This window comes from Mauremys mutica, chromosome 4 (assembly GCF_020497125.1).
Source record: "Mauremys mutica isolate MM-2020 ecotype Southern chromosome 4, ASM2049712v1, whole genome shotgun sequence".
NCBI lineage: Eukaryota > Metazoa > Chordata > Testudines > Geoemydidae > Mauremys > Mauremys mutica.
In genome coordinates this window covers 152119949-152139168 of record NC_059075.1, presented here as the reverse complement: position 1 = coordinate 152139168, position 19220 = coordinate 152119949, and the positions used below count along the sequence as shown (strand labels likewise).

At 51.0% G+C, this 19220-nt stretch overlaps 1 protein-coding gene across 2 annotated transcripts; it reads right to left on the bottom strand.

The window, feature by feature from the left end:
* Positions 1-2905: 2905 nt before the first annotated feature.
* Positions 2906-9314, bottom strand: LOC123368364 (apoptosis-associated speck-like protein containing a CARD). 2 transcript variants are annotated; one of them, XM_045013127.1, is made up of 4 exons: positions 8534-9307; positions 6962-7018; positions 6539-6595; positions 2906-5333 (listed from the first exon to the last, which is right to left on the bottom strand). In XM_045013127.1, exons 1-4 carry the CDS (start codon positions 8808-8810, stop codon positions 5077-5079), a joined length of 648 nt encoding a protein of 215 aa, XP_044869062.1. In that variant the 5' UTR covers positions 8811-9307; the 3' UTR covers positions 2906-5076. The 2 variants fall into 2 exon arrangements, with proteins under 2 accessions (XP_044869062.1, XP_044869063.1); XM_045013128.1 differs by lacking the exon at positions 6539-6595 and having other exon boundaries at positions 8534-9314.
* Positions 9315-19220: the final 9906 nt, after the last annotated feature.

The window sequence follows — 19220 nt, the reverse complement described above, 5'->3', positions numbered from 1 at the left end:
AATCAGGATTGGCTGTTTCTCTAAAAGATCTGCTCTGGCTCAAACAGGAATTCTTTTAGGGAGGTTGTATGGCTTGTGTGATACATGAGTTCAGCCTAGATGATCACAATGGTTCCTCCTGGCCTTGGAATCTATGCATCTGTGAAACAATAGATTCAGTAAAGAAAGGTTCAAGGAGAGATGACAGTGCAGAGAGGTAGCAGGATCAGATTCTGGAGGGGGGTAGCATTAAGAACTGGGTCAAGAGAGAATTTTGGGGAATGTGAGAAACAGCCTGGGCTATTTTTACCCATCAAAAATGTGGGTTCTTAAATATAGGAACGTCAAGTTCAGGCGATGCCAGTGTCTGATCGTAGAAAGGTGGTTTTTAAATTTAGAGCAGTGGGGGTTCTAACTCTAGAACAGCAAGTTTTAAGTGTAAAGTGGCAGTTTCTAAATTTCTCTCTCCGTTTTTTTCTCAGCCTCTTTTTCTCTGTGCTCTCTATTGTTCTCAGATGTGTGTGTCTCTCTCTCCTCTTTCTCTGTTGTTTCTCTCACTCTGTCTCTATGCCCCGTTCTCTTTCCCCTCCCAATCCCACTTTACCCAGTCTGCAAAGTGGAACCAGACCTGCCCACCATGACGCCTGTGTGCTATGTTATGCTATTATTTGGTTATCTGGCAGCTGTTGGTGCCTGAGCAGAGACAGGATCTGTGGCTTGCAGCTCTTGTTTCTTTCCCCTCTGAAACTCCCCTGAGATGAAGATGGGGTGAAAATGACCAGGCTGATATACCAGAAGCACCATTAGGGAGTCATAGCCCCTCTTCTATTGCAGGATTTGCCTGCCTGTTGCTAGTGGGGGTTGCAAAGTTGTGGAGTGGGGCTGTCTAGCTGTGTCCATCCCTAGGGGATATCTGAGCACCATCTCTTGCCCTCCTGGACTGGAGTGATCTCTTCCCTTTGCTACCTGGGCTGGGGCTGCCACTTGCCCCCTCATGTTTACGTGATCCACCAAACCCCCCAGTGATGAAAGTAGATTGGCTCCCCACGGTGAATGGCTCTCTTCACAGCCTTCACTGTTGTGTCTGATGAGGTGTTGTGTCACCTTCTTGTGAGAGTTATGCAAGAAGGGGAGGAGAGACCTGGGGACTATGAGCCTGCCTCAAAGTCAGCTGAAATCATGGGCTTTGGATGAGGCCTGGTGTCCGTCTATTTCTCTTTCTATTCTACATCCATCCCTGACTGCGGGCAGGTCTACAGTACAAACTCAGCTGTAGCGCTTTGACAAAAGTGCTCTAAGCCAGAAGTGGGGAACTGTTTTTCTGTCAGAGGCCACTGACCCACAGAAAAAAGTCAATCACGAGCCATGCACAAGTGGTCCGCACCAAGGCTCAGGGCTTCTCCCCGCCACCCCGTCCCGGGGCAGGGTGAGCTGGCGCTCACTGCTCCAGCCCTCCGGGGGGGGGCGGAAGCTCAGGGTTTTCCCCTGGGGCAGGGCGACCTGGCATTCCCAGCTCACGCCCCATGGGCTGGTTAAATAAACCAAGAGGCTGAATCTGGCCTGTGGGCTGTAGGTTCCTCACCCTTGCTGTAAGCCTACGGGAGAGAGCTTTGCTGTTGGGTTAGTTACTCCTCCTCCGTGAAAGGCAACAGCTGTGTTGGTGGGAAAAGCTCTCCCAGAGACATGGCACTGTCTACATGGCAGGGGGAGGGTTTTTTTTAGGTAAATATAACTATGTTGCTCAGGGACGTGGATTTTTCACACCCCTAGTGAAGTAGTTATACTGAAGTAAGTGTATAGGGTAGATCTGGCCGGAGTCTGCACTACAAGCTAGGGGTGTGATTCCCGTCTTGCACTGACACACACGAGCTCTCCTCAAGCTAGCGTGAGACTAGATTGCAGTGCAGCATGGGCAGCAGCAGCGAAGGCAGGGCTTAGCCGTGCTATGTGAGTACCAATTGGGTTCAGGCGAGTTTGTACTCGGAACAGCTAAGCGATGCCTATGCTGCCACGGCTACACTATTTATACTCCCGCTCACTTGATGAGAACTAGTGCAAGGGTGTGTATGCCAGCTGGGAATCACCCCCCTAGCTCAGGGTGTCGACATCACCTCTGAGTGCCTAGGCGAATGACTCAACCTGAAAGACGTCATATCTGCAAGCCGTTGGGCCACAGTGACCCTAGCCAAAGGCCACGTGTGTGAAGCTGTGTATCATTCCCTCCCCGTTCCTATAGATGCCACCATGTGGCTCAGACCTGGATGGAGACTAGGAGGCTCTGGGGTTCTTCCCTGGGATATAACCACTCAGTACAGTTTCCTGCCCTGGAAAAGATTTTAAGACCTTTCAGGAGAGGGATTTTATGCAGCACGTATGTACTACACACTATTATCAGGCTCTCTTTGTGGGGAAGGGACACAAGTGGAGGAGTCCTGGCTGGGGCATCTTCCCCTATTAGGTGCGGCTCTTGCTGCTCCACCTACTGAAGGGGGAGGTTAGGAGCCACAGAAACAAGCCCTCCCAGAAACCACTTCCACCTGCTGCTCCCATTTCATTTTTCTGTTGGGTGAGTTTTCATTTCAAGCCTGAAGGGGGAGTTGAGGGTCTCCATGCTACCCATTGCTTTAACCCCTGATCTCCCTCCCCCGCGCAGGTCACTCATTCATCCATGGCACGTGCTGTTCATCCACATACTCTCTGAACCGGGTCACTCATCCAGGCCCCCCAACCAGACCATCCACCATCAATCCATGCCACCAAACCTGTCTGTCCATGCCAGCCAACCAGTTCATCCACCAACCCCACCACCCACCCATGCCATTTGTCCTCCTCAACCATCCTTCTAATCCATGCTCCTATTCATCCATCTCCACTATCCTCCCACCTACAGACAGTTTGAATGAAAAACAGAGCAGACAGTACATCATCCTTCTCAGACTGGGCGGCACTTCTAGCTTTATTTGTGGACATGTTTCTGGTTTTCCATTTTATAACAAAATACAAATTTATATCTATATTTAAAAAAATATATAGTTTGGGCAAAATCACCTTTAACCATGTTACAAGGAAGAGGGCGAAAAATTATTCTCCTTAAACTTTTGAGGCTATGACAAAGCAATGGGCTTAAATTGCAGCAAGGGAGGTTTAGGTTGGACATTAGGAAAAACTGCCTAACCGTCAAGGTGGTTGGGCACTGGAATAAATTGCCCAGGGAGGTTGTAAAATCTCCATCGTTGGAGACTTTTAAGAGCAGGTTAGACAAACACCTGTCAGGGATGGTCTAATTAGTCCTGCCGTGAGTGCAGGGGACTGGACTTGGTGACCTCTTGAGGTCTCTTCCAATCCTATGATTGTAATTCCGCTCCCTGCCCCCCCAAAACAAAAACAAAACCACCTCACTAAAAAACAGGCCCTGAGTTCTTGGTAGCTGGTGAGGAAATAGTAAGACGAAGTTAGAGGCTTGGCAGGAATTCTGAGGTTGAATTTGGTCCAGCCCAGCGATCCTTTAGGAGGGTACTTTAATGAGATCTTCTTGTAGAAAAAGTCAGACGCTGTAGGCACACTGCAGTTGATGCTGGTATAAGTTATGTCGCTGAGGGGTGTGCATAAACCACCCCCGTGAGCGATGTAAGTTGCGCTGATCTAAGTGCTGGTGCGGACAGCGCGAGGCCGGCAGGAGAAGCTACTGCTGCTCGTTGGGGCTGGAGTAATTAAGTTGACTGGAGAGCTCTCTTCCATCCGCTTAGTGTCAGTGCTACAGTGGCGCAGCTGTAAGCTCTGTAGCCTAGCCACAGCCGAAGTGTCTGGTGAGATGCCGGGGTGGGTGCTAAAGGAACGAGTGGCAGTGCATGACGGCCGGGACGCTGGCAGGAGTTCCAGCAGTTGTAGATACTAGGACAGTGGTGCGCAAACTTCTCCAGTTGCGTCCGCTACCCCTTATTAATGGAATCATGTCCCCACCCCTGTTACAGCACAGCCAAGGCTTCCTCTGCTGTGGGCTGCTTCTGTCTTGCAACCAGGCTGCCCTGCTAGGGCAGGGCCAATACCTGCCCCTCTCCGCTCAGGTTTTCAGGGTTGGGGAAGATCCAATGCTGGGCGTGGAGGCTGCTGGGGGTGGAAATTGGCACAGCACGCTGACTCCCAGGCTGGGCGGCCTGCTGAGATGAGGCAGGGGCTGGAGGTGACATCAGCCACCTGGCGTCGACACTCACCTCCCTGCGTGTTCCTCCGTGCCCCCCTAGGGAGGTGTGTCCCGCAGTTTGTGCACCCCTGTGCTAGAGTACAACTCCCCCATCGTCCACATTGCCTCACACCATTTGTCGTAAGATGTTGGTTTCACTACAGTGTCCAGTTTTCATAAAATCCAGCATCAATAACCCACCCCAGAGGCAGCTGCAGTTCAGGTATAGACGAGTGATCCCTGTGCGGCGTTGCTGTGTGTCTGTTAACCCGCTGCCATGCTGCACCCCAGAGGTGGATGCACTGGGTGAGCGATGTTGAGCAGTACCCCCATTTCAGAGCTTGGCAAGCAATCCTTGTGCAGCCTTTCAGCACCTTAGAGCCCTGCTCCATTCTCTTACTGGGATCCCATCCATCACAGATTTACCCTAAAGCCAGTAAGGGATGTCTACACTGCAGTTAAAAACTCGCGGTTGGCCCATGTCAGCTGACTCAGGCTCAGGCTAAGGGGCTGTTGAATTGTGTTTGTAGATGTTGGACTCAGGTTGGAGCCTGAGTTCTGGGACCCCATGAGGAGAGAAGGTCCCAGAGCCCAGGCTCCAGCCTAAGCCCGCACATCTACACTGCAATTAAACCGCTCCTTAGCCTGAGCCTGTGTCAGCTGCCACGGGCCATCCGCAGCGATGTTTAGTTGCAGTGTAGACAGTCCTTAGCGACCTCCTCACTGCTGCATCACATCACAGGCTCACCCATTCAGCCCCCAAAGGGAGCGCTGGAAAGAGGTTTTTTACCCTGAAACAATGTTAGCAAAGGGGTGAAAGCACCACCCTGCCCAGAAAGCCGTGTGGAATCTAGAGCTAGGGTTGCATGCACCTGGAATGGCTGCATGTTCACAAGGAATGTAACTTCTTGGTTGTCTTAATTTCCCTCAAGGTCTTGAATGAGGAACCTATTCTTGGCTTTCAGTGCCTCATAGAACCGGTCCTTGCACTCTTTATTCCAGCTTGGCATTAGCTCATACAGCTTCCGCATTTTCTTCTGGTTGGTGCTCCCAGATCGAACGGTCTGGTACTGTTCGTCGTCCAGAACAGTCCCATGAAGAAGGTCCAGAATGGGCTCCACAGGGGTGGTACGTTGAATCAGCTGCACTCGGTATCGATCGACAAAATGCTCCTCTGGAGAGACCACAAACACAAGCAATGAATAGATATTTGCAAACATACTGTTTCATAATTCCAATCAGTACTGAAATACAGCAGACTTGCGGGGGGCGGGCATGGCAGATAGTTAACAGCTACACAACACAGTGGTTTCACTACGGTGTCCAGTTTTCATAAAATCCAGCACCTGCACTTGTAATGCCATGCCCCTGGATGGGTTGGCAGTAGCAGGCACTGAATCTGGGACTTCTTGATCTTAAAGCATTTGCTACCTGAGTTGAAAAACCCACCTCTTAGTCAAGGTTATAACAGGCTCATTAGCCTCCATCTGTGGCCCAGCCACCACTGGCGGGGCAGAGAGCACCACACTCAGTGGATCACAGTTGCTGCTGCATCTGGGATGAGGCACAGCAGCTGCTTGACAGCTACGCAGCCATGCTGCCCAAGAATCACTCGCCCAGGGCTGAATTGCAGCTGCTTCTGGGCTAGGGTCCATCAGCTGTCTAAATGGCAGGGGGCACTGAGGAAAAGCAGACTGCAGTCACCTGGGGTAGGATTTTACCAGGACCCCAAAATTTACGCCTCAGTTTATAGCAGAGCCCAGGAGGTGGGGCGGGGTTAAAGGCCACAAGTAAGCAAAGCTTTGGTGTGGTGCCTCCTAGTGCTGACACAAGGTGGCAACACCCTGCTCCCTGCAGTGCAGCAACCCCTTATGCCACCCTGGAGCACTGAGTGGAGGGCACATCCTACTGAGCCCCCCTCCCAGCGCCCCCATTAGCACTGGGGTCAGCACTGACACAAAGGGGCCAGTTGTCCTGAGTGAGCACAGCGCCCCCTAGTGCCATGCAGGGTTTGGACTCAACACTATTTCTGAGGGGAGAGCGCCCCCTACTGAACTCTCTCTGTAGCAAAGCACCCTAGCACCACACGGGGGCATTGGGGCAGCTCTGACAGAGGAGAGAGCATCCCCTGCTGAGCCCCCTGACGCACAGCACTCCCCAGTGCCACACTAGAGTGGCTGGAGGTGGCGGAGCTGGGCTCTGGCTGGCTCGGCGGTTGGCAGGCAGGGTGGAAGGTTGGTCCCAGGTGCTGGGAGGTAGCTCTGCTTGGGGAGGCAGATTGCAGGAGGGGCAGGTCGCTCTGCAGTGAGACCACACTTCCTAACACCCCTTGGACTGCCTGGGGAGTGAAAAAGAGCCTGCTGGTGCTTACGGACTCACCTTCCTTTCCTGTGGCACCGTCGGATGGCCCTGGCTTCTGCCCCTTGCCACCGCAACCTGCAGGATTGAGAGGGATAGTCAGTGAGTGTCTGAGTCACCCACGTTGTTCTCTAGCACCTCACTGGGGCATTGGGGTCAGCTCTGACAGAGGAGAGAGCATCCCCTACTGAGCCCCCTGACCCATTCCCTCCAGCACAGCACCCCCTAGTGCCACACTAGAGTGGCTGGTGGTGGCAGAGCTGGGCTCCAGCTGGCTTGGTGATGATCAGGCAGGGTGGAAGGTTTGTCCCAGGTGCTGGGAGGTAGCTCTGGTTGGGGAGGCAGATTGCAGGAGGGGCAGGTCACTCTGCAGTGAGACCACACTTCCTAATACCCCTCAGACTACCTGGGGATGAAAGAGCCCTCGGGTGCTTATGGACTCACCTTCCTTTCCTGTGGCACCGTTGGATGGCCCTGGCTGCTGCCCCTTGCCACCGGAACCTGCAGGATTGAGAGGGATAGTCAGTGAGTGTCTGAGTCACCCATGTTGTTCTCTAGCACCTCACTGGGGGATTGGGGTCAGCACTGGCTGCTAGGGAAGAGTGCCCCCTACTGAGCCCTCCCTCCCCAAGAGACAGACACACAGACTAGGACTGACACACTGAATGAGAGTGACCGAGAAGCGGAGAGGGATCCAGTGAGAAATAGACACTTCCGGGTAAAGCTCCTCTATCAAGCTAACTTCCTGCATGTAAGTAGGAGAGAGCTCGAGTCTAACGACTGTGTTGGAGTCTATGCTACTGCAGCTTCACTGCTATCGCTACTTGAGCGAGCTAGATTAAAACTCCCTCGGGTACGTCTACACATGCTGCAATTACACTTCCCCTGACTGCAGTGCCGACAGACCCACAGAAACCCAGCCAGATATGGAGGAGAGGGACACACAGAGCCCAAAAAGAATCCAGGGAAACTGAGACTAAGACAGATGGACAGGTTCAGCTCTTTAGTTGGGATCAGACTTAAACTTTTAACGCAGCAGGAAATGAGGAATTTATATTTCATAGCATTCCCCTGCCTCCTGGCATTGTTTTCTACCCGTCTGCTTTTAATGGCAGCAATATAAAAGTGTGTTCTCTCGTTTTCAGTCTGAGTCAGGGGGCATTTGGACTGAGTCCTTTGTATTCCGTACAACGTTATGCGCAGCCCAATTAATAAGCAAATCGAGGCCAGATCCTCAGTTGGAGCTACACCGCTTTATACCATGGAGCTATGTTGAATGACCCCAGCTGAGAATCTGGCCCTAGATTGCTAAACCAGAGGCACTGTGGGGCAGTTTTTCTGCTGGGGTAAATTGCTGCGGCTCCAGTGAAGTTTGCCCTCCTTGCACAGGACAAGGCGGGAAAAATCGGCCGCAAAGCTAACAAACTGCAGAACCTTCCAGCAAGTCCAGGCAGGGATGGGGAAGTGACTGTGGTTGAAAGTGAAAGCAAATTTCATGTGCTCAGAAGAAGGAAACAATTTAAAACAGATACAAAAAATGGAAGATTTGTTTTAAAAAAAAACAAACAAAACATTTCCCCCCTGCCCTTAACTCCGCATGATTAGTTGTAGAGAGAAAGGAGCTGGCCAGCTAATGCTTGGACAACAGACTTTCTAAACAGAAATCTGGTCTCAGGTGAGCATGCATATGTGTTACTCCTTTGGGAAGGGTTGGATGGGACTCGATGTGTGTGTTCAGCAATGGGAATGTTAGAAACCCAGGGAAGAGATGCAGTACTTACGAAGAAAGAGCAATGCAGTCAGTGGCAGAAGATAGAGTAACGATCATCCTGCAAACTTAGTGTTTCTGTCTCTTCCTCGCTAGCCTCCTGCACATGAGTAGGAGGGAGAGCTCAGGGACAGGCTCAGTGAAACCTCCCTACTAATACAGCGCTCGTCCATAGATCTCAAAGCACTTGACAAAGGAGCTCAGTATCCTTAGCCCCCTTAATGCTCTCTCCCTGCCCTGATCCTCACCAGTCCCTGCTGCCTTGCGCAGTCTGTCTGCCAGCTCCCTCTCATTGATGTCTGCCAGGAGCTCCACTGTCACCTCCACCGCATACTCCTCCCGATAGAAGCTGATCAGCTTGTCGCACACATCCAGGACATCAGCTTTTTCCAGCCGGCCCCGGGGGATGTTGCTGTATCCCTCCCTCACTGGGAACACGTTCAGCTTGGTCTTGAACTTCTTAAACTGGTCCTGCCCCAGATCTTCTAGGGTGTCCACGAGGTGGTCCCGCACCGTCTTCCCCATCCTGCTTCCTCAGCAGCTGAGCAAAACTGCCAGGGGCAGGGACGGAGCTAGGGGAGAAGGTCTTTGCCCTGAGAAGCGATTGGTGCTCAGCAGTGAGGCGGGGCTCAGGCTGCCAGATCCGCCTGCTAAAAATGGTCCTGGCTCCTTCTCTGCTTCGTCTTCGTTTCCTGTGAAAGTTTTTTTCCCCCCGAGGTGCCGCTCTAAACAAAGTAACAACAAAACCCACCCGCTTCCTGGCTGCAGAATCTAAACTCCGGTGCACCTTGGATCCCCTGTTAGCGTGAGAAGAGGGTTATGCATTTGTAAAGCGTGTTACCAGCCCCCTTCAGCAGAGCCCCCTGCCTGTGCTGCTATTTGATAGAGGGAGGAAAAGTGGAAAGAACTGGGAGTGTTTAGCCCAGGGAAGACTGGGAGGGAACATAACAATTTTCAGATATGTAAGGCTTGTTGTTAAGAGCCTGGTGATCATTCCTTCTCCATGTCCACTGAGACTCATAGGACAAGAAATTGGCTTAGTTTGCAGCAAGGGAGTTTCAGGTTAGATATTAGGAAAAACCTTTTTTTAATTCTAAGGATCAGGGGTGGCTCTAGTAATCCGGCCGCCCCAAGCAGGGCGGCATGCCGCAGGGGGCACGCTGCCGGGCGCCGGTCCCGCGGCTCCGGGGGACGTGCCTGCGGAGAGTGCGCTGGTCCCGCAGCACGGGTGGACCTTCCGCAGGCATGCCTGTGGGAGGTCTACCCGAGCTGCGGGACCAGGGAACCGTCCGCAGTCATGCCTGCGGGAGGTCCACCCGAGCCGCGGGACCAGCGAACCGTCCGCAGTCATGCCTGCGGGAGGTCCATCTGAGCCATGGGACCAGCGGACCCTCCGCAGTCATGCCTGCGGGAGGTCTACCCGAGCCGCGGGACCAGGGAACCGTCCGCAGTCATGCCTGCGGGAGGTCCACCCGAGCCGCAGGACCAGCGAACCGTCCGCAGTCATGCCTGCGGGAGGTCCACCCGAGCCATGGGACCAGCGGACCCTCCGCAGTCATGCCTGCGGGAGGTCCGCTGCTCCCGGGGCTCCGGTGGACCTCCCGCAGGCATGACTGCGGAAGGTCCGCCGGACCCGCCTGCCGCCCTCCTGGGAAAATGCCGCCCCACGCACGTGCTTGGCGCGCTGGGGTCTAGAGCCAGCCCTGCTAAGGATAGTGAAGCACTGGGAGAGGTTATGTGGGGAAGCTGTAGAATCCCCTTCCCTGGAGGTTTTTAAGAACAGGTTAGACAAATAGGGATGGTCTAGACTCTGCGGTTACTTGGTTCTGCCTCTGCCCGTGCACTGTGTGTGTGTGTGTGTGTGTGTGTGTGTATGTATGTACGTACACACACACTCTCTCACCTCTTGAGGCCTTTCCAGCCCCACATTACTGTGGTTCTATGATTTCACTTTAAAACGTTTGGATTTTTCGGTTAAAACAACTTTAGGGTTTTTTTAAATAGTTTCTGATTTTTAAAAATGGTTGAAGCTGAAATGAAACATTTCAATGTTGTCAACACACAATGTTTCACTTGACCCAATATGATTTTTTTTTCCAACGTTTCAGTTTGCCAAAAGTTTCACTTTTGGTTTGACCTGAATTTTTACCTCCCCAATTGTTTCAGGATTACCAGTGAGCTGAAAAATCCATTATTGGCCCAGTTCCAGACATAATAAAATATTATGGATGGGAAAACAAAGGCAAATAAAATACAGAACGAAGAAAATAATGAGGAAAAAGAACAAATAAATCATAAAATCACAAAATAAAACTTCCCCAAAGCAAAACAAGCAAATACCCGCTCCTGTACTCTGGATATGTCTACATTTCGAGCTGGGGGTGTGATTCCCAGCTCGAGAAGACCTACCGTAAGTGACCAGGGTGCTGGTGGTCTGGCCTAGCAGTCAGAGCTGGGCTGAGGTCTGCCCACCAGGTACAGGAGTGGCCAGGCAAGAGTTGGAGTAATGGCAAGGCCAGGGTCCCATAAACAAAAGTCGGGGTCAGTCAGGCTGGGGTCAGCTGCTGGAGATCAGAGGTAGTACCAGGTTAGACTCGAGAGGCAGGAATCCGGGTCAGAGTCAGGCGGGAGTCAGAGACCAGAGATCATGAGATGAGGAGTCTGGCAGTGCAGCAGGCTGAAGTCTGTGTGGTTGCCCAGACAACTTCCTAGGGCAACCCCCAGGATTAAGTAGGAGCACTTAGCCCATCAGAGGGGCTCAGGGTTTCTTGGGCAGGACTTTCTGCAGTGCCTGCTCCCCGGCTGTGCCTCTGCAGACCTGGGTTCTAGTCCCTGGATCCTTATATTTACCCCCCTACATGTACCTTATGGGGCACCCCTCCTCTGGGGGGTGCCAGGCTGGGTTTAGTTGGGTGATCCTGCTGAAACTTTTCTACCAGGTCTAGGGCATGGAGATTTGTAGCAGGTTCCCAGGGGGGTTCTTTAAAACCATAGCCCTGCCAGTTGACTAGGCAGTCTGCCCTTCTGCCTTTTAGTATCAAGGATTGCATGGACTACATATTTCTCATGTCCTTGGATCTGGATTGGCAGAGGCGGGAAACAGGTCCTCTGTATAAGGCTTCAGGAGGGATACGTGGAAACAGGCTTGAGGATTGAGGGAGCTGCAATTTGAAGGCGACATGGTTGATTTACTGACAGATCCGGCAGGTTCCGAGAAACTGGTGGCCTGGCTTGCGGGATGGTCTGTTCATACGGAGGTGTTTTGCGGCATGCCAAACTGTTTGGCCTGTTGTGAAAGCTGGGCCTCCCTGGTGTTGACAGTCTGCGTGTCGCTTATAGTCCCTTTCCATGTCTTTTGAGGTGGTCCTTAAGTTTCTCCTGAATATGGTGAATTTGTTGGACCCAGTCAGCAGTTGTTGGGTTCAGGGACGCTGCTGGCAAAGCAGGGTGGAAGTGAGGGTGGAAACCATAACTGGCAAAGAAGGAACTCTGCCCTGCGTGCAGGTGTGGTCGCCATTTTTATAGGAGAACTCAGCATACAAAAGGAGGGAGAACCAGTTGACTTGATGGTAGTTGACCAAGCATCTCAGGTATAGCTCTATTACTTGGTTCACCCTCTCCGTCTGCCCACCTGCCTGGGGGTGATATGCAGAGGGGGTAAAAGCATTAATGTCCATTAGCTGGAGTGTTTCTTGCCAGAAGTGCAAGACAAAGTGTGGGCCTTGGTCTGAGGTGATATGGTCTGGAAGCCCATGCTGCAGGCAGACCCATGAATCACTAGGAACCCAGCTGTTGTTTCAGCAGAGGGCAGTTACAGGAGACAAAGTGTGCCATTTTGGCTAGTTGGTCTAAACCAATCCAGACCATTGCGTGGCCATCAGAGTCAGGAAGTTCTACTATAAAGTCCAGGGTCTGGACGGGGTCTCCAGGGGAACTAGGGGACTGAGGGGCTTAGCACATGGCATCTTGGTGTATGCACACAGGTCACAGGAGTTAATGTAGTCCTGGACATCGGCTCGCATACATGGCTGCCAGAAGAAATAGGAAGCCATGCAGAAGGTCTTGAGGAGTCCAAAGTGGTCTGTCAGCTGAGTGTCATGGCGGAGATGAAGCGTTTCTAGCAGGGGGCACCCTGGTGGCATGTATATGCATCCATTGAGGAAGGCGATTCCATCCCGTGTGGTGCATTGCATCTTGGTTCTGGTGGTCGTTTGCTCAGGCTGTTCCGTTGTCTCCTGGGCTAATGGATTGCCCTGTGAAGCGGACCAGATTAGATCAAGCAGGTCTTGGTGTGTTGTGGCAATGAGGAAGTTGCAAGGTTTTAGTAGATGGGGTAGTTCTTGGCTAGGCTCCTTGCCTTTCCCGTTCCTGCGTGATAAGTGATGAAGTCAAACCCAGAGAAGAATAACACCCACCAGAGCTATCTTTGGTTCAAGGCTCAAGCCTTCCGCAGGTATTAAAGGTTCTTTGGATGAAGCCCTTGGCCAGGGTCTCCTGGACGTACTCACGAAGAGCTGCCAGTTCAGGCATAGAAAAGGGACCTTCGTCCTGGGTTTCAGAGATATAGGGCAGTCATCGTCTCAGTGCGAAGGTAGCGTGTCTGCGTTCTTCTTTTCAAAAACATCCGTGTAATCCCAATACGTTTCAGGGACATGGGGATTCAGTCTTGGGAGTGATTCCTTCTGACTAGCTGTCACCAGTGGAGGCCCCGCAACAGTGCAGTTGCTTCTGATAGGCCGCAGGAGCCTGGGACCAAAAGGTTGAGGTCAGCTGCGCACAGGCAGACCCTTTGGCAGTATTCAGAGGGGAAGTTGATCCTCATCTCTCTCCAAGAGATGCAAGGGACATGCTTCTCCAGCCAGGTGGCACCAAGAATTTGGGGGAAATGTGGGGAATGGATTATGTTGAACCTCCCGATGGCCCCGGATTACAGCCTCAAGGGGTACTGTTTCCTGAGACACTTGCCCTGGGGACAGGAGGCACCCATCTATCATTTCTGTGAGAACTGAAGTGGGATGTAAGTGGAGGGGGTTCATAGTGCTCGAGCGGCTTTAGCATCTATGAAGTTATCAGTGGCCCTAGAATTGATCAGGCCCCACTGGGTTTGGCCCCATTTATAGTACGTAACTCTATTCATACTTGGAAGTGTGGGGAGGACCCATGTGTCCTGGATCGGGTTTCTTTTGAGGGATAGGGGGTAGTTTCAGAGCATGGTGTCTAGGCTGGTTCCCCCTATATGGCCTGGGCTCACTCATTTCCCGATTCCTCGCGGCCAAGGTTCGCAATGGGCACATGGGAAGGGAATGTCCTAATGCTCCACTGCAAAAACGTAGATTATTGTGCCATCGCCGTGCCTTTTCTTCTAGGGTCAAGTATCAATGACCCAGGTCCACCTGCATTGGTTCATGGTTGGGCCTTGGTCTTTGGCATTAGGTGAAGCTGAATGATAGCAGGGTGCCCCTACTCTCCTCCTTCCACTCACAGCTGGTTGTCGGTGAGGAGAGAGAAGGTTGATAAATGCATCCAAGCTGGCTGGGGGTCTCAGTGTAGGCTAACTTATCTTTTACTTCCTCACTAAGCCCATACCAAAAAATGATGCGGTTGGGCTGCCTCATTCCACTTAACATCAGCTGTGAGTCACCGAAACTGGGCAGCATACAAGGCTGCTGGCCCTGGAACCTTCGTAGAGCAGCTTCCACCGAGCGAGTGTGATACGGGTTGTCAGACTGCAGAAAATGTTCGCAGGAAGGCGTTCCAGTCCGTTAACACCAGGCTGCCGCGTTCCAGCACAGGGGAGGCCCCGTCCAGTGCTTCTCCAGTAAGCAAACTGATTGCTAGTCCCACCTCAGCCTGGTTGGTGGGATACGCTCGAGGGTGGAGCAGGAAAAGGAGACAGCATTGGTTCAGGAAACCCCGCAAGCAACTTCTGGCAGTTCCCATCAAAACGTTGGGGTAGTGCTAGTGCCGGGCTCGGTTCAGAGAGCAGGGCCCCAATTTGGGCCTAGAGGACGGAATTTTCCTCCTGGGACCGTGCGAGCTGTTTGTGGAGTGTCTGACTTTCTGCAAGGAGCTGTGCCATTTGGGACTGCGGCAGATGGTTCTCCATTTGGAGTTGCACCCCCTGCTCCTGGGGGTCCAGTACCCTCTGGGGGCCAGTGGGTGGTGGTAGACCCACTCCTTCCACTTCTGGGAGCCCCTTACCAGGGAGATGGCTCTGGGAAAACTGTAAGGGGCTGGGCCATAGGTGGTCTGGCCTAGCTGTCACAGCTGGGCTGAGGTCTGCCCACCGGAGTCACCGGGCAGTAGTTAGAGGAATCACAAGGCCAGGTCCTGCGAAGAAGAGTCAGGGTCAGAACTGGGCTGGTGTCAGAGACCAGACATCAGGAGATGAGGTGGAGTCTGACACTGCAGCAAGCCAAAGTCCGTGTGATTGCCCAGACAACTTCCTGGGGGTAAGTAGGAGCACTTGGCCAATCAGAGGGGGGTGTCTCTTGCGTAGAGGATCACTCGGAGACTCTTGTGCAGTACTTCCTGTGGCGCTTACTCTCAGAAGTGCTCCCTGGCTGCAAATCTGCACTGTGGGAATATCAGCCCGTCTTCTCCCACAGCTTTGCAGACCCTGTTTCTAGTCCCCGGGTCCTTGCAATAGCTCTGATTCAAGTGTAGCCACATCAGTCTGAGTGGCAGGTGGGACTAGCCACTCAGTATGTGCCTGGCTGAGACATTACGCATGCCACTTACTTGCACTGCTATGACGACACTGTATTTTTCGTGCACTAGCTCAATGAAAGCTCGCATGGGTTTGTCTCCTCAAGCTGGGAATTACACCTCCAGCTCAAAGCATAGGTGTACCCTGCGTGTGGATGCAGAGGTCTGTCCATATTGATCCCTTTGCAGGATGCAAAGTGGGGTCTCCTGGTGCATCCAGTTGCCTCAGTCAGTATCTGTCTTCTGGATGGTCAGAGGTCTGGGCAGGGGCTATTTTTGCCCTGGAGACTCTTAAAGCTCTGTGCACAGGGCCAGACCTGAACAAATAATATTGATTCGTTGCTCTTATATAGCAGTTTACCTCTGTAAAATACATTGATATGTTTTGATTACAGATGTGGAAACTGAGGACAGGGAAGGGACTTTCCCAAGGTCACACACACTTACCAATAGAGCTAGGAAGAGAAACCCAGGAGTCCTGGCTCCCAGCGCTAACCCAATAGACCCCACTCCCCTTCCAGAGCTGGGGAGAGAACCCAGGAGTCCTGGCTCCTAACCCCCCTGCTCTAACCACCAGCTCCCACTCCCCTCCCAGAGCTTGGGATTGAACCTAGGGGTCCTGACTCCTAGACCCCACTCACCTTCTAAAGATGGGACTAGAACCTAGGAGTCCTCGCTGCCAATTCACCATAATAATAATAACCAGAGGAGATCAGAGAAAGAGAATGGGTGTGCATACATATGTAATTACTGGAACATTAAGATTGCAAAAGTGAAATTTTTGCTGCTTTTACAGATCCAGACTAACACAGCTACCCCTCTGATACTTCATATAAATAAGAGTCAGAATTGGCGAAGTTAAAGGATAACTTTGATTCTGTCCCTTTGTGATCCTGCACTATGATACAGAGCCAAATCTGAAGGTTATTTTGTTCTTGGTAAATTAGTGTAAATCCAGAGTAACTGCATTGAACTCAGTGGCATCCAAGCTGGATTCTGATTGCAGTGACCCCAGTGTAAATCTGGAGTCTCTCACCTGTTTTCATTTTGTGCTGGTGTAAGGGATATATGGAACAGAAGACAGTTTAAAAAAAAAAGTTCACATCACGTGAGACATTGTCTGTGGACCCGCAAATCAGCCAGTCAATAGCAGAGCCAGGAATAGAACCCAGGGATCCTGAGCACCCCCCTTCTAGGGCTTTCACGCTGAGGAACTCGCTCTCAGCTCAGCAGGCACTGAAACTGAATGGAAAACCCCCGCTTTGTTTGCATAATGGCAAGACAAGTGGTTAATTTACTTCCCTGTACAAAGGGAAACCATTATTTTGAAATCCAGCCGGTCAAATACTGTGGCACCTTCAGCATGGCAGATGGGGTGAAGGAGCCTGATAAGCTGGCAATACTCATGAGGCACAGCAGAGAGAACCTGTGGCTAAATCTCTGCAGTTATTCCCAGAGTCCTGCTCACGCCGTAGCTCCCTCCCACCTGTCTGTGCACCCCACTTCATTACACTCAAGTGCCCAGTCCCTCAACATCTGGACACCCGCCATGCACACAGATTCGCTGCCTCCATGGAAGCAGTGTCCCCGAGTTCACTAGTTTCACCGCCGTTCAGCGCTCTCCTTAGCAGACAGCACTCAGGTGTCTCTAGTAAAACCAAACAGAAGTTTATTTGATAAAGATTCAAATAGACGCAAGTATAAGGAGTATGAACATCTGGTTACAGATCAAAGAAAAATATAAAATGCATCCTAGAGCCTGTACTTGCTGGCAAGTTCCTTTCTCGTGTTCTGTGCTTGTCCAGTCGAGAGAGCTGGGATCCACTTTCCATGAGACACTCATGCTGGCAAAAAAAAGTCTATTCTGACTTTGTTGCTAACTCTTGAAGACAACAATTGAAACCACTGTAGAAAAATCGAGCTGACTTTCTGTCACTTTCTTGCAGTTCGCCAAGCTTGGAAGAGAACATTTAACTCTGGAAACATCCTACTAGGGCAAGGCCCTGTGAGTTTTTACTGCACCTGCCTCAGGCTCTAGGGGTGTTACCCCACTGCAAATAATAAACTAAAAATTGACCTTAAAAAGAAGTGAAACTGACACTTTCAAGCAGCAAAGAATCCTGTGGCACCTTATAGACTAACAGACGTTTTGCAGCATGAGCTTTCGTGGGTGAATACCCACTTCTTCGGATGCAAGAAGTGGGTCTTGCATCCGAAGAAGTGGGTATTCACCCACGAAAGCTCATGCTGCAAAACGTCTGTTAGTCTATAAGGTGCCACAGGATTCTTTGCTGCTTCTACAGAACCAGACTAACACGGCTACCCCTCTGATACTTGACACTTTCAAGTCACTTTTTACAGTATTGCCAATCCCAAATGTTCAAAAATCATGAATCAGGCCCATCAAAAATCATGAGATTGGCTTTGAAATCATGAGATCATGTAAAAATAATAGCTTTGGAGTTCTTTTTATTTGCTTTCTGCTCTTTGAGCTTTTAGGGTGCACCGGGGTCTCATTTTGAAGCTTTCTCCACAGCCACAAGGGCTAGAAACTTCATTTTTCTTTAAGGCTGAAAGCTGAACTCACACATCCACCTGATTCCAGGAACTGGGGCTTTAAGGAAAGCAATCATTATCATGAGACTCATGACACAATCATGAGAGTTGGCAACACTGCTTTCCCTTCTGTTTAAAGGCTAGTTACTTTCCAGCAGGCTCTTAAACACAACACTCCAGTGATTGAGTTGCAGTTCTCACAGGAGAATATTTAAAACCAAACACCAAGAAAATTCCACATTTTAAAGTTGAGGGAAAAAATTGAGACTTCTGAGGTATTTCAGGGCCATCCCATGCAGGAAAGGAAAATAATCAGGCACAGGAGCTCTGGGCAGCTCTTTGTTGTGAAAGAAAGTTGGGGGGTCAAATCTTCTAGTTCTTAATCAAGTAAAACTTCTGTTGCCATCAGCGCCTCCGCTCACAGATATTAACATGCTCAATAACTGTACACTTCATACTTAAATATCTGAGCCATCTTATCCAGGACAAATAGGTTAGACATTTTTCAGAGTGGGGTAGCTTTGTTAGTCTGCATCAGCAAAGAGAACGAGGAGTACTTGTGGCACCTTGTTAGCGACTAACAGATTTATTTAAGCATAAGCTTTCATGGGCTAAAACCCACTTGATCGGATGCATGTAGTGGAAAATACAGTAGGAAGATACCGTATATATACACACAGAGAACATGAAAAAATGGGTGTTGCCATAACTGTAACAAGAGTGAGGCACTCAGATGTTAGGGTGATGGGACCACATAAGTACCCCAGGTAGAGTGGGAACCTCTCTTTACCACTGCTGTCCCTTCCCTGGGTTTTGACCCCTTATTTTCACTTATGTCCCTCAAATCTCCCCTCTTTTCAGAATATAATCTTGTCTCTTCTGGGTCTCCTGTGTTCTCTCTCCAGCATCCCCACCCCCTGCAGAGGGATTCCTGTTTTATAGGCAATTACCAGCCCTTTCTGATCTTAATCACCTTGCCTCTGTTTGTAAACAAAATACTGGACTCCCTGCCCCAGGGGCACCTGTCCTCTGCAGAACTCACATTAACACCCACGCTCATGCTGCAGTTAGGAGCACACCTCCTGTATGAAAGTCACCCACCTGGGCCCCCCACAAACAACACCCCTATACATAGGAGGGAGGGATAGCTCAGTGGTTTGAGCACTAGCCTGCTAAACCCAGGATTGAGAGTTCCCTCCTTGAGGGGGCCATTTAGGGAACTGGGGTAAAAATCTGTCAGGGGCTTGTTCCTGCTTTGAGCAGGGGGTTGGACTAGATGACCTCCTGAGGTCCCTTCCAACCTTGGTATTCTATGATGCAAGCTTGCAGTTCTTCTCTCATTATGCATTCCTGATGCAACAAGAAAAACTGTTAAAAAATACACTGATCTTCTAAAGATGTTACAGGAAACACTGACTAACCACTGCCCAAAGCTCTCTGCTTTATTTCCCCTCCCACTGCTAGGTCTGTTTCTTTAAGGCGGCCTGGCTTCTCTCACTCCACACAGCCCTTTCTTCCTCAATCTCCAAAAAGCGGCTGTGCCTGGCTTTGCACTGCAGAGACACATCCTAAGGGACTTATTTTGTCTCCCTGCACAGGAAATCAATGGGAATCAGGTGCCTAAAATCATTGTGGATCTGAGCCTTCCCCTGGCTTTCTGCTCAGCCTGTT

What these genes read in the sequence shown, in the direction of transcription:
- LOC123368364 (XM_045013127.1), bottom strand. Translation starts at nt 8,810, where the DNA reads ATGGGGAAGACGGTGCGGGACCACCTCGTGGACACCCTAGAAGATCTG. An exon ending in GCGCAAGGCAGCAGGGACTG is followed by an intron (nt 7,019 to 8,533) that starts GTGAGGATCAGG and finishes TCAATCCTGCAG; the next exon opens with GTTCCGGTGGCAAGGGGCAG. An exon ending in CGGTGCCACAGGAAAGGAAG is followed by an intron (nt 6,596 to 6,961) that starts GTGAGTCCATAA and finishes TCAATCCTGCAG; the next exon opens with GTTGCGGTGGCAAGGGGCAG.